This window comes from Erinaceus europaeus, chromosome 3, assembly GCF_950295315.1.
Source record: "Erinaceus europaeus chromosome 3, mEriEur2.1, whole genome shotgun sequence".
Taxonomy (NCBI): domain Eukaryota; kingdom Metazoa; phylum Chordata; class Mammalia; order Eulipotyphla; family Erinaceidae; genus Erinaceus; species Erinaceus europaeus.
The window spans coordinates 151893567-151906196 of NC_080164.1; the positions used below are offsets into that span (position 1 = coordinate 151893567).

At 37.7% G+C, this 12630-nt stretch overlaps 1 protein-coding gene across 4 annotated transcripts in view; it reads left to right on the forward strand.

Annotated features, from left to right (window-relative positions):
- Positions 1–12630, forward strand: part of ATP8A1 (ATPase phospholipid transporting 8A1) — a 274370-nt gene that overhangs the window by 29739 nt on the left and 232001 nt on the right. For 3 of the 4 annotated variants that reach the window (XM_016193274.2, XM_007534775.3, XM_007534776.3), the window contains exons 2-4: positions 7665–7779; positions 8966–9065; positions 10657–10755. In XM_016193274.2, the coding sequence (XP_016048760.1) occupies positions 7665–7779; positions 8966–9065; positions 10657–10755 (314 nt within the window). Of the gene's footprint in view, positions 1–7664; positions 7780–8965; positions 9066–10656; positions 10756–12630 lie in introns of those variants that run through there. The other variant, XM_060188119.1, reaches the window with a different exon arrangement.

A 12630-nucleotide genomic window follows, 5' to 3' on the forward strand; every position in this document is an offset into this window, starting at 1 on the left:
TAGTCTTTGACAGGCATCGTATTATATTGTTCATGTCACTTAATTCTCACATTACCTACATGTTTTGCATAGAAAGGTGAAATTCAAATACAAATTAAGTTGCCCAATGTTATATAAAAATGCCATAGTCCAAATCTGTATACAGATCTGACTACAAAGCCTTTTCAAGTTATTTGGGTGTGTAATTGGTAGCACTTTCCCCATTAGCCTGTGTGGAAGCCATATTTAGATGCCCCAAATAACTTGAACATCAAGAAAATGAATGTGCCTTCTTATTTCTTTATAAGATCAATGCACTAGAACCAGAATTACCTGTATTACGAACAAAGTTCCTTGGTGTTAAAGGTTTGAAGCAATCGCATTTGGAAGATTAAAAATCAAATTAAATTTGGGAATGAGACATCAGGAAAAGAATGAAACATAGTTTTACATTGACTGTAATCTTGGATTTCTGGTAGAGATAAGAAGTGTTGGTTATGGGAGTTGGGCGGTAGCTCAGTGGGTTAAGTGCAGGTGGCGCAAAGCGCAAGGACCGGTGTGAGGATCCCGGTTCGAGCCCCCGGCTCCTCACCTGCAGGGGAGTCGCTTCATAAACGGTGAGGCAAGCTGCAGGTGTCTGTCTTTCTCTCCCCGTCTCTGTCTTCCCCTTCCTCTCTCCATTTCTCTCTGTCCTATCCAGTAACAACAACAATAAAACAACAAGGGCAACAAAAAGGAATAAATAAATAAATAAATATTAAAAAAAAAGAAGTGTTGGTTACTTCCCTACTAGGGAAAGAGAGAGACAGGCTGGGAGTATGGATTGACCTGTCAACACCCATGTTCAGCAGGGAAGCAATTACAGCAGCCACACCTTTAACCTTTTGCATCCCACAATGATCTTGGGTCCATACTTCCAGAGAGTTAAAGAATAGGAAAACTATCAGAGGAGGGGATGGGGTACAGAGTTCTGGTGTTGGGAATTGTGCAAAGTTGTATCCCTCTTATCCTATGGTTTAGTCAGTGTTTACTTTTTATAAATAAAAAATTTTTAAAAAGTATTGGCTAAGGTATTCCAACAGATTTTGAAGGTCTGGGATATATATATATGCCTTTTGTGAAAAACTAAAAGCCTTTCCCCTCAGATCAGGTACTAGACAGAGCTGCCCACTATCACCATTATTATGCAACATAGTGTTGGAAGTTCTTGCCATAGCAATCAGGCAGGAGCAAGGAGTTGAAGGCATACAGACTGGAAGAGAAGAAGTCAAACTCTCCCTATTTGCAGATGACATGATAGTATACATAGAAAAACCTAAGGAATCCAGCAAGAAGCTTTTGTAAATCATCAGGCAGTACAGTAAGGTGTCAGGCTACAAAATTAACATACAAAAGTCAGTGGCATTCCTCTATGCAAACACTAAGTTAGAAGAAAATGAAATCCAGTAACCAATTGCTTTTACTATAGCAACAAAAACAATACAATATCTAGGAAGAAACCTAACCAGAGAAGTGAAAGACTTGTATACTGAAAATTATGAGTCACTACTCAAGGAAATTGAAAAAGACACAAAGAAGTGTAAAGGTATTCCATGCTTATGTGTTGGAAGAATTAACATCATCAAAATGAATATACTACTCAGAACTGTCTACAAATTTAATGCTATCCCCATCAAGATCCCAACCGCATTTTTAGGAGAATAGAACAAATGCTACAAATGTTTATCTAGAACCAAAAAAGACCTAGATTTGCCAAAACAGTCTTGAGAAGAAAGAACAGAACTGGAGGCATCACACTCCCAGATCTCAAATTGTATCATAGGGCCATTGTCATCAAAACTGCTTGGTACTGGAACATGAGTAGACACACTGACCAGTGGAATAGAATTGACAGCCCATAAGTAAGCCTCAAACTTATGGACATGTAATCTTTGACAAAGGTGTCCAGACTATTAAATGGAGAAAGCAGAATCTCTTCAACAAATGATGTTGGAAAATATGGGTTGAAATATGCAAAAGAATGAAACTGAACCACTATATTTCACCAAATACAAAAGTAAATTCCAAGTGGATCAAGGACTTGGATGTTCAACCTAAAACTATCAGATACTTAGAAGAGAATATTGGCAGAACTCTTTTCCACATACATTTTAAAGACATCTTCAATGAAATGAATACAGTTTCAAAGAAGACTAAGACAAGCATAAACCTATGGGACTACATCAAATTAAAAAGCTTCTGCACATCAAAAGAAACCACTACCCAAACCAAGAGACCCCTCACAGAATGGGAGATGATCTTTACATGCCATACATCAGACAAGAGACTAAAAACCAGAATATATAAAGAGCTTGCCAAACTCAACAAGAAAACAAATAACCCCATCCAAAAATGGGGAGAGGACATGGACAGGATATTCACCACAGAAGAGATCCAAAAGGCTGAGAAATACATGAAAAAATTCTCCAAGCCTTTGATTGTCAGAGAAATGCAAATTAAGGCAACAATGAGATACCACTTCACTCCTGTGAAAATGTCATACATCAGAAAAGGTAGCAGCAGCAAATGCTGGAGAGCGTGTGGGGTCAAAGGAACCCTCCAGCAGTGCTGATGGGAATGTCAATTGGTCCAACCTCTGTGGAGAACAGTCTGGAGAACTCTCAGAAGGCTAGAAATGGACCTACCCTATGATCTTGCAATTCCTCTCCTGGGGATATATCCTAAGGAACCCAACACACCCATCCAAAAAGATCTGTGTACACATATGTTCTTGGCAGCACAATTTGTAATAGCCAAAACCTGGAAGCAACCCAGGTGTCCAAGAACACATGAGTGGTTGAGCAAGTTGTGGTCTATATACACAGTGGAATACTACTCAGCTATAAAATCTGGTGACTTCACCGTTTTCAGCTGATCTTGAATGGACCTTGAAAATTTTGTGTTAAATGAAATAAGTCAGAAATAGAAGGATGAATATGGGATGATCTCACTCTCAGGCAGAAGTTGAAAAACAAGATGAGAAGAGAAAACACAAGTAGAACCTGAACTGGAATTAGCATATTGCACCAAAGTAAAAGACTCTGAGTCTGGGGGGTGGGGGGCAGAATACAGGTCAAAAAGGATGACAGAGGATATAGTGGGGGTTGTATTGTTATGTGGAAAACGGGGAATGTTATGCATGTACAAACTATTGTATTTACTGTCGAATGTAAAACATTAATCCCCTAGTAAAGAAATTAAAAAAAATAAATTACAAGATAATCAATTTCCATAATGAACATTATTTTGGAGGCAGTATGCCTCTTTTATCTTAAAGACCAAAAATTGAATTTATCATTTGTGGACATTGTCTTTCAAGTACTTTTTGTGTGCTTAAATGTTAAGCATTTGTTAAGTACTCATAAGTTCTTTAGTACAAACTTTTCTGTACATTATTTCTCTTTTAGGAACTAAGAAACTTAAGTCTAGTAAGAGTAAATAATCACTCTTAGTAGTCATCCCAAGATTATGCTTTGTTTTAGACTTTGCCACTTACCATACTGTCCACTTGCCTATACCTGTTAAGGAATCTGAGGCTATTATTCCATGATGGGTTTCAGAGTTCATGCTGAACCACCTTTGTGCTGACTCAGAAAACATGGCTCTATGAGAAGATCCCAGAAACAAGTCAGCTGAATCAGTTAGAATCTTTTTCCATTAAATGTACAAGTATTGTATGTCTTTCTCAAGAACAGGTTGCAAAGGATGCTGAAAAACATGAATAAAATTTGTTCTTCTCTTGAGAAACTTCGCTCTTTTGTATGACTTAAGAGCAAAGAAAGCTCTAAAGGCCTGACCTTCCAGGAAGACTCCATGAGAACTGTTCATAGATTCATAGCCTTGCTCTCTTACAGTGTGCATTTTGTGAGGAGGACAGCACACAGACTGTCTTGGGTCTAAAACAAAGGGTGGCTCTGTTCTCAGTAACCGAGATAGATGGATTTAAAACTACTAGTGAATTTTAATGACATGTTAGCAAGTCCTCTCAATTATTAAACAAATGCCAGGATACAAGCTTAAGTCTAGTGAGGAACCACATATGGGAAGTTCTGTTCATTCTGCCACTTTAGATCTGCTGTCTTTGAGGTAAAATGTATGTTTATGGTGTGTGTGGAGAGTTATTCAATTATATTTGCCACCATGACACATCATGATACATAGTCGGTAGCTTCAGTTCCTTTGTCTTAAAATGGTTCTTTATCGTAGAAGTTCATGAAGACATATTATTATGTGAGGGAGAGATGTGATGTCCACTTCCACCTGAAAACATCTGAAACCCCAATATAAATAACTTTGTGGAATAAGGAGAGATGGTTTTTCACCAAGAAAACCCTAGGGCCAGGCCTTCTAAAGTCTCATGATAATAGGTCAATGCAAGCTGAGGCCTTCACTTCAAAGCAGCATGGACTCTCATGTTTGTATGATTCCATCCTGACTTCTCTGGGCAGACAACCTCACCAATGTGTCTTGGAACCTTACCTCTCCAGATCCCTACCCCACTAGGGAAAGATGGAAACAGGCTAGGGGTATGGATCAACCTGCCAACACCAAAATCCAGGGGAGAAGCAATTACAGAAGCCAGAACTCCTACCTTCTGCATCCCAAAACAACTTTAATCCATACTCCCAGTGTAGGGAGAAAGGATAGGAGGGAGACTTAAGAGGGCTCCGAACTCCAGCTCCATCAGCACCTGGAGAAGAGGACGAAAAGGGGAGAGATATTTGGATATAGCAATAGGGTTGTATGGCTTGGAGGGAAAGAGAGGATTGGACCTGGAAGAAAATGAGGGCAGTTATGTACACATGTTATGTGTTATGTACAGATAGTTATGTAAACATGATAGTTAACTCATGTCTGTAACCTTGGGAGAACCACAGTGATTTGCAATGGAGGGACTTGGGATTCAAAACTTAGTGATGGGAACGATGTGGAATTATACCTCTGTTTGACATGTAATTTTGTAAATCAATATTGAATCGCTAATAATTTCTTCTTTTTTTTTTTTTTTTAAGCAGCATAGAGAACTGGTTGTCCTAAAGTTCTCTCATCACTACACAAGTGCTTGGTCTTTGTGTTGTTTCTTCTAATAATATGTGTCTTGTTCTGATGATGCTGCTTTAACAAAATGCCAAAAGCTGGGTGGTTTATGAACAATAGAGAATTTGTTTCTCACAGTTCTGGAAGCTGGCCTATGCAAGCTCAGGTACTAATAGATTTAGTGTCTGGTGATAAAAGCTGACTTTCTGGCTTATAGATGATTGTCTGCTTACTCACTAAAATGGGTGAGGGAATCCCCTAAATGTCTCATTTACAAGGGCACTAAATGCCATTCATGGACTCTCTACTATCATGACTTAATCATCTCCAAATTTAACTTCACCTTTCTATAACATCCCATTGACATTAAGATTTCTTTTTCTTTTTTTTTTTTAAAGTCTTATTATTTTCATAGTAAAAAGAGAAGAGTTCTTTTTCAGTTTAGAAATTTCTATAACTGTAATCTCATTTCAAATTACTCAGATCATATTCCAAAGGCTATAATTAAACCATTTGAAAAAAGGAGAGAGCAGAGCATTGCTGAGTTATGGAATATAGATATAAAGGATACTGAACCTGGGGCTTCAGACATGCAAGCTTACTGTGCTTTCTTAGGATTTCAACATTATGAATTCTTGAGGGCCCCAAAACATTCAGTTTATAACAAGTCATATGTGAAATATTCATAATTTAAAGCTAAGGAAGGGGTAGCTTTCATTGTTTTTAAACTACAGACTAGTGAGATTATGAGTCAGGTGACCATGGGCAAAACTTGCTAATCTGTCTCAAACTGCACAGTGTCTATGACAGTACCTCGTTTAGAGTGATGGCTAAATGTATAGAAATGTGTGAGACAAGCAGAAAATGTGATTCTCACCCTATGCCTCTCGTACTTGGAAAGCTTTTAGTGGCTCCCTGCCAGCCAGCAGAGGTTGCCAGCCTGATTTCTCCCAAAGCCCGAGGTTCTGAGTCTGGCCCCTGTGTTTGCAGCTCTTTATCTTACTCGTTAGCCCTTCCCTGTTCTCTGCTTTCACAGTTTGATCCTGTTTCACATACACTGCTCAGTCCTGCCCTGTGCCCCATCTCCACCAGATTCTTTTTTTTTTTTTAATTTTTTTCCCTTTTGTTGCCCTTGTTTATCGTCATCGTTGTTATTATTGTTGTTGTTGTTGGATAGGACAGAGAAATGGAGAGAGGAAGGGAAGAGAGAGGGGGAGTGAAAGACAGACACCTGAAGACCTGCTTCACCACCTCTCTCCCCCCCCACCCCCCCAGGTGGGGAGCCATGGGCTCCAACCAGGATCCTTAAGCCAGTCCTTGCACTTTGCACCACGTGTGCTTAACCCCGCTGCGCCACAGCTCTGCTCCCTCCACTAGATTCTTATACTGAAATACCACTCCCCCTACCCCCACTACCTGCCCCACACATACTTTGTAGAAAGCCTGAGTTTCTGCTTTCCTGTCAAGAGAACCCCACAGGCATACTTTTTCTTCTAGTTGTTAGCAGTACTTGAGGCCTTTCCTTGGTGTTTTTAACAGTGGGTGGAGATGCATTTGCTTATCAAAAAAATAACAAAACAAAAGCCTTTGTCAGTTAGTTATTAGTTACTCAGTAAACATTTATCGAGTACGAGTACCTGCAGTACATTGGGAATGCTGGTAGAAAAATGAGCGACATACCACCTATGGCTTCAGGGAGTTCCCAAGAGAGGCCAGCTCTTAAGCAGCCACTGAAGAGACCTGGTTTCTCTTTTATTTATTTAATTTATTTTTAAATATCTTTATCTGTTGGATAGAGACAGCCAGAAATTATAAGGGAAGGGGGTGATAGAGAAGGAGAGAGACAGAAAGACACCTGCAGCACTGCTTCAACACGTGCAAAGCTTTCTCCGTGCAGGTAGGGACTGGGGACTCGAACTTGGGTCCCTGTGCATTGTAACAGGTGCCACCACTCAGGCCCCTATTTTAAATTATTAAAAATATTTCTAAATGACCTCTGACTTAATGCTTTTGCCTAAAACTGTAATGTAAATTTTTTGTTACTTTTGGACATTTTTACATAATGGAAGAAAATAAGTTGAAGGCTAATAAGGAAACGTTAAGTAAAAAATGAATTTGTGTTTTTTAAATGGTTCTATTTAAGTTTTTTTATTCCATTTTTGTTGCCCTTGTTTTGTTGTAGTTATTATTGTTGTTGTTGGATAGGATAGAGAGAAATGGAGAGGGGAGGGGAAAACAGAGAGGGGCAGAGAAAGACAGACACCTGCAGACCTGCTTCACCACCTGTGAAGTGAGTCCCCTGCAGGTGGGGAGCCGGGAGCTGGAATCGGGATTCTTACGCTGGTCCGCTTTGCGCATGTGCCACATGTGCTTAACCCTTTGCACTACCGCCGGACTCCCACATGGTTCTATCTTTACATGACTATTTATTGCTACCTTTTCCATGTGTTGTAAATGTTAGATCAACAGATTTTCCTTTTTATTTATAAAGGGCATAACACCAATAAAGGGGAAGCATGAATTTTAGACTCTATGATAGATGTGAAATCTGCTTTTAGCCTGGGTGATAAATGAAACATTTCTTACTAAGTGACTTTTTTTTCTTTAAGGTTATGAGAAGACAGATGATATTTCAGAGAAGACATCACTGGCTGACCAGGAGGAAGTACGGACTATATTTATCAACCAGCCCCAGCTGACCAAATTCTGTAATAACCACGTCAGGTAGGAACTAGCAGAGAATTCTCTGGGACCTGCTATCAGTGCACTGTACACTAACTTCCCTGCTGGTCAAAATACAAGTGTTTGGAAAGAACTTCCTGTTACATCATTTAATATTTGAGAGCTTATTGGAGGTAGTGGGAATCAAGTGTTTCTTTATCTTCTATATAGTACTGAGTTGTTAATAAGAATTTGAAGCAGAAAGGAGCCAAAAGGATAAGCAGCCCCTGCCTACCAACAGTACATTATAGTGTGTGAATAATGAGAGCTGCTTGTGGGTATATATGCCTTTCTCGTAAACCTTTGAATAGAACAGGTGAATTACTGTTTTTGGCTAAGAAGTTTTAACACTTTAGAAATCTTTGTACTTAACTCTTCACCAAGAGCTCCTTTTGGTTAAATAATCAAAGTTCTGTGCCCCCCCAACTGTAACCCCCCCCCCTTTTGTTTAGTAACCAAGAGGAAGATTGGGTGTTTCTAACACCTAACTAAGCATAGCTAGTATGTTTAATGTAAAATTTTAGATGGGCTGTGAAGAAAATTTAAGCAGAAGCTCACACACCTCCCCCCTCATTCTCATTTTCATTTCTATGATATTATCAGGGGTGTATTCTCTGTTTTAAAGTATCTGGCCCTGTTCAAATTGCTGATACCCCCTGCGCCCCCCCCCCCATGAGGTGGAGGGGTGTCGGGATATTATTTTCGGATAATTACTTATTATACACAGTCTTAAGTTGTTTTTCTTTGTATGCCGCTTCTGGAAATGTTAAGCAGGATGTTTGACAAAGAAAAAAAAAAGCAACAAAAGATACTACATAGAAAATTAATCTCTTACTATTTATTTAGACATCTTTTTTTTTTGTTTGTTTTGTTTTTGTTAATAAGAGTGTACATAAACACCATTCCCACCACCAAAAGACTGTGCCCCATCCCCTCCCCCGCCATGAGGCCAAACAGCCACCCTTACCCTCAACCCAGACATTTTTAGGTCGGTGCCCTAGTTTAAACAGCTTCTTTCATTCATTTCCTTTAGGTTAATAGCTATTTGCAATATTCTCCCAGTTTGAAACAGCAGGCACATGTTTGGGATCTAATTTATTTAGATGGTGAGAATAGAATTTTGTGAACGTGAGTTGTTGAAATTGTAGAGTAATTAAGTTGTGTGGCACTTTCCATTTTTGTTTTCTAGCACTGCAAAATACAACATAATTACGTTCCTTCCAAGATTTCTCTACTCTCAGTTCAGAAGAGCCGCTAATTCATTTTTCCTCTTTATTGCGCTGCTTCAGGTAAAGCCATTTGTAATATCTAGTTGAAAGTGGAAAGTTCGGGTATAAATATTTTTGCTTGGCTCTTGATCAGTCTTGTGAAGCTTACCCTATAATACAGAGAGATAAGCTTATTTGGGTGAACATTTCTGGCTCCTGTTACAAGCAATGTCATAATTTTGTAGCCTCGTTTTGTTTCACTTCAGTCTGGCGTACTTTAAATGCTCCGTAAATCAGATGTGTCTAGGACTTTACATTTTGAGTGGTCAAGGGGGGCAGACTTTCTTCTTGAGATTCACTTTAGTAATAGTAAAGATATCATTTCTGACCCACAGACTGTAAGCATTATCATCTAATACCATCTTTCTCTTTGTATTTGAGTTAGTTGTAACCAGAAATTTTTTTTAATAAAAAGTTGCATGTCTTTATGATTATAAAAAGTTTGAGAAAATACAGAAAAACATAAAGAAAAAAAAATTGAACTGCTATCCAGAGATCACTATCTTTAAATGTGGGTATGTTCACTGTTCATTTATTGAGAGCTTTAGTAAAGATTATAGTTTTTATTGACAAAAGCAAAATCTTATAACAACTATGTATACGTAAGCAATAGCACTTTGTGACTAAATATTTTATATTAAAATTTTCATCAGCACCTGTCAAGAATTCTGAAAAAGAGTGGAATTTAACATTTCAATAGTTTTGTAAACCTTTGAAATATAAAATTATCATTCCTAGGTAATTCCGAAATTTCATTTCTTGGGACAGTGATGATACATTTAAGCAAAACAGACGATGGGTGGTTTTATTTTTTTATTATTATTATTTTTTAATTTTTTAAATATTTATTTTATTTATTCCCTTTTGTTGCCCTTGTTGTTTTATTGTTGTAGTTATTATTGTTGTTGTCGTTGTTGGATAGGACAGAGAGAAATGGAGAGAGCAGGGGAAGACAGAGAGGAGGAGAGAAAGATAGACACCTGCAGACCTGCTTCACCGTCTGTGAAGCGACTCCCCTGCAGGTGGGGAGCCGGGGTTCGAACCGGGATCCTTATGCCGGTCCTTGTGCTTTGCGCCACCTGCGCTTAACCCGCTGTGCTACAGCCCGACTCCCGATGGGTGGTTTTGAAACAACCTGTTGATGTTTTAATAATAAAAAGAAAACTGAAGAGCAAGAAAAAAAATTAGATAGATATTCTCCCTGTTACTCCCCCCCGCCAGCATTATTTGTTGATTTAGTGTGTGAAAAGGGGTTCAGAAATTCCATACTATTTTGTAATCTACCTTATTTGTAATGTGTGGATATTTTCCTGTGTGTCTCATGCAGTTTCTAAGATTTAAATTTTTTATTATCATATATTTTGGTATGTGGATCTACTATATTTATTAAGCTAATCCTATTTTGTAGGTGTTAGTCTTAAACATAACTGCTTGTCATAAGTTAGTTAATAAGCTTGTCCAGTTATTTGAGTACAGTGCCTCCTGCAGTGCTAGTCTGCCAAGGTAGTAAAATCAGGGAGGCTTATTTTAGGAAGCATTAAGACTCTGGTTTTAGATCTGTTGTAAACTTGCTGCTTTTCACTGGATGTTTCTTTCTTTTTCCTTCAAATAGCAAATACCTGATGTATCACCAACAGGCCGCTATACAACACTGGTCCCTCTCTTATTTATTTTAGCTGTGGCAGCTGTCAAAGAGATAATAGAAGATATTGTAAGTGTTTAATTTTTTAAGTAAATTAGTATGACTCATATGCATATTTTTGAATTATCGGTTTATCCCTGAGTTACTTAATTATTGGCTAAGGTACTTACAACGTCCATTTAAGAGAGTATAACACAGGGAAGGGTGGTGGTGTACCTGGTTCAGCACACTTGTTAAAAATTCTCAATTTCCACCTGCCAGGGGAAAGCTTTGCTAGTGGTGAAGCAGTGTTGCAGATGTCTCTCTTTCTCTCTCCTACTCTATCTCCCCTTCTCTCTCAATTTCTGGCCATCTGAACTCAGTAATTAAATAAAGATAATTAAAAAATTTAAGAGAGTATAGCACATGCTTACACTCCTGAAATTAATTCGTGTTGTTTTTTACAGGATTAATATTTTAGAAATCATGTTACAATTTATTTTGTTTTTATAGTTTAATAACAAAATAAGCTAATTTGGACATTAGTGATTCTTTAAAGAGAAAATTATTTAAACATTGTTTTCAACATGCTCAATTTTTAATTTAAAAATTATTCAAATCATAGTAGCTTACTAAATAGAAAGGCAGATTTTCTATGTTTTTATTCTAACATTTGTATATTATTGGGCTAGGGGAGACAGCATAATGGTTATGGAAAAGACTCTCATGCCTGAGGCTCTGAGGTCCCAGGTTCAATCCTTTGCATCATCATAAGTCAGAGCCAGCCAGTGCCCTGGTCTCTCTCTCTCTCTCTGTATCTCTTTTTCATTAAATAAATAAAATATTCTTAAAAGTGTATATATAATTATTTTCACTTTAATAGCTACTTTTATTGTTTTGTGGTAATAGAGAAAAGAGGGAGTCAGTTCCTCTTTGTAAAATATGTTCCTCTAAATAAATCAGTTTCCCAACTCTTTGTAAAATATATTCCTCCAAATAAATCAGTTTCCCAATCCCCTCCCATTATGCCATTATTTTATTACTTTAAATGATGAAACCAGTTTTTTCTATGTCTTTGTGTGCTTTCCCTGTTAAAGAAAGTGGCCTTTTGATGAGCTGTAGGTAAGTAATAAGGCAAGGCAAGGAAAGACTAACGAAAATAGAAAGTTCCAGCTTCCAGTTTCATAAACAAGATTATTTCTGTGAGATTCACACTGGGATTTCATTATTATCATTAATAAAACATGATGGCATAAGGTAATAACTAGGAACTATTAAAAAGTAGCTAGTCAAGCATTTCCTAAAAGATACAACAGTAATATTATTAAGCAATGGTAGTATCAGATGAAGCAGTTTTTGTTATTTTCTTAATCTGTGTTAAGAAGTTGTGGCCATAAGGAACCCAACACACCCACCAAAAAAGATTTGTGTATACGTATGTTCACAGCAGCACAATCTATAATAGCCCAAACCTGGAAGCAACCCAGGTGTCTAACAACAGATGAGTGGCTGAGCAAGTTGTGGTATATTTACACAATGGAATACTACTACTCAGCTATTAAAAACGGTGACTTCACGATTTTCAGCCAATCTTGGATGGACCCTGAAAAAATCATGTTAAGTGAAATAAGTCAGAAACAGAAGGATGAATATGGCAAAGTAGGGTGCTATACAAGTGATTTATTTTGCTGGCCCTATAACCACAACTTTTTTTTTGTTTCTTTGACTTTCTTTTCTTTATTGTTTTTTTTTTCCTGTTTTTTTCTTTCTTAATTTCTTCATTGGGGGATTAATGTTTTACATTCGACAGTAAATACAATATTTTGTACATGCATAACATTTCTGTTTTCCACATAACAATACAACCCCCAAACCTTCACCATATTAGAGGATACTTCAGTGCTGTGATCTCTCTCTCTCTCTCTCTTTCTCTTGTCCCTCCCACTTTCCCTCAGCTTCTTTGTT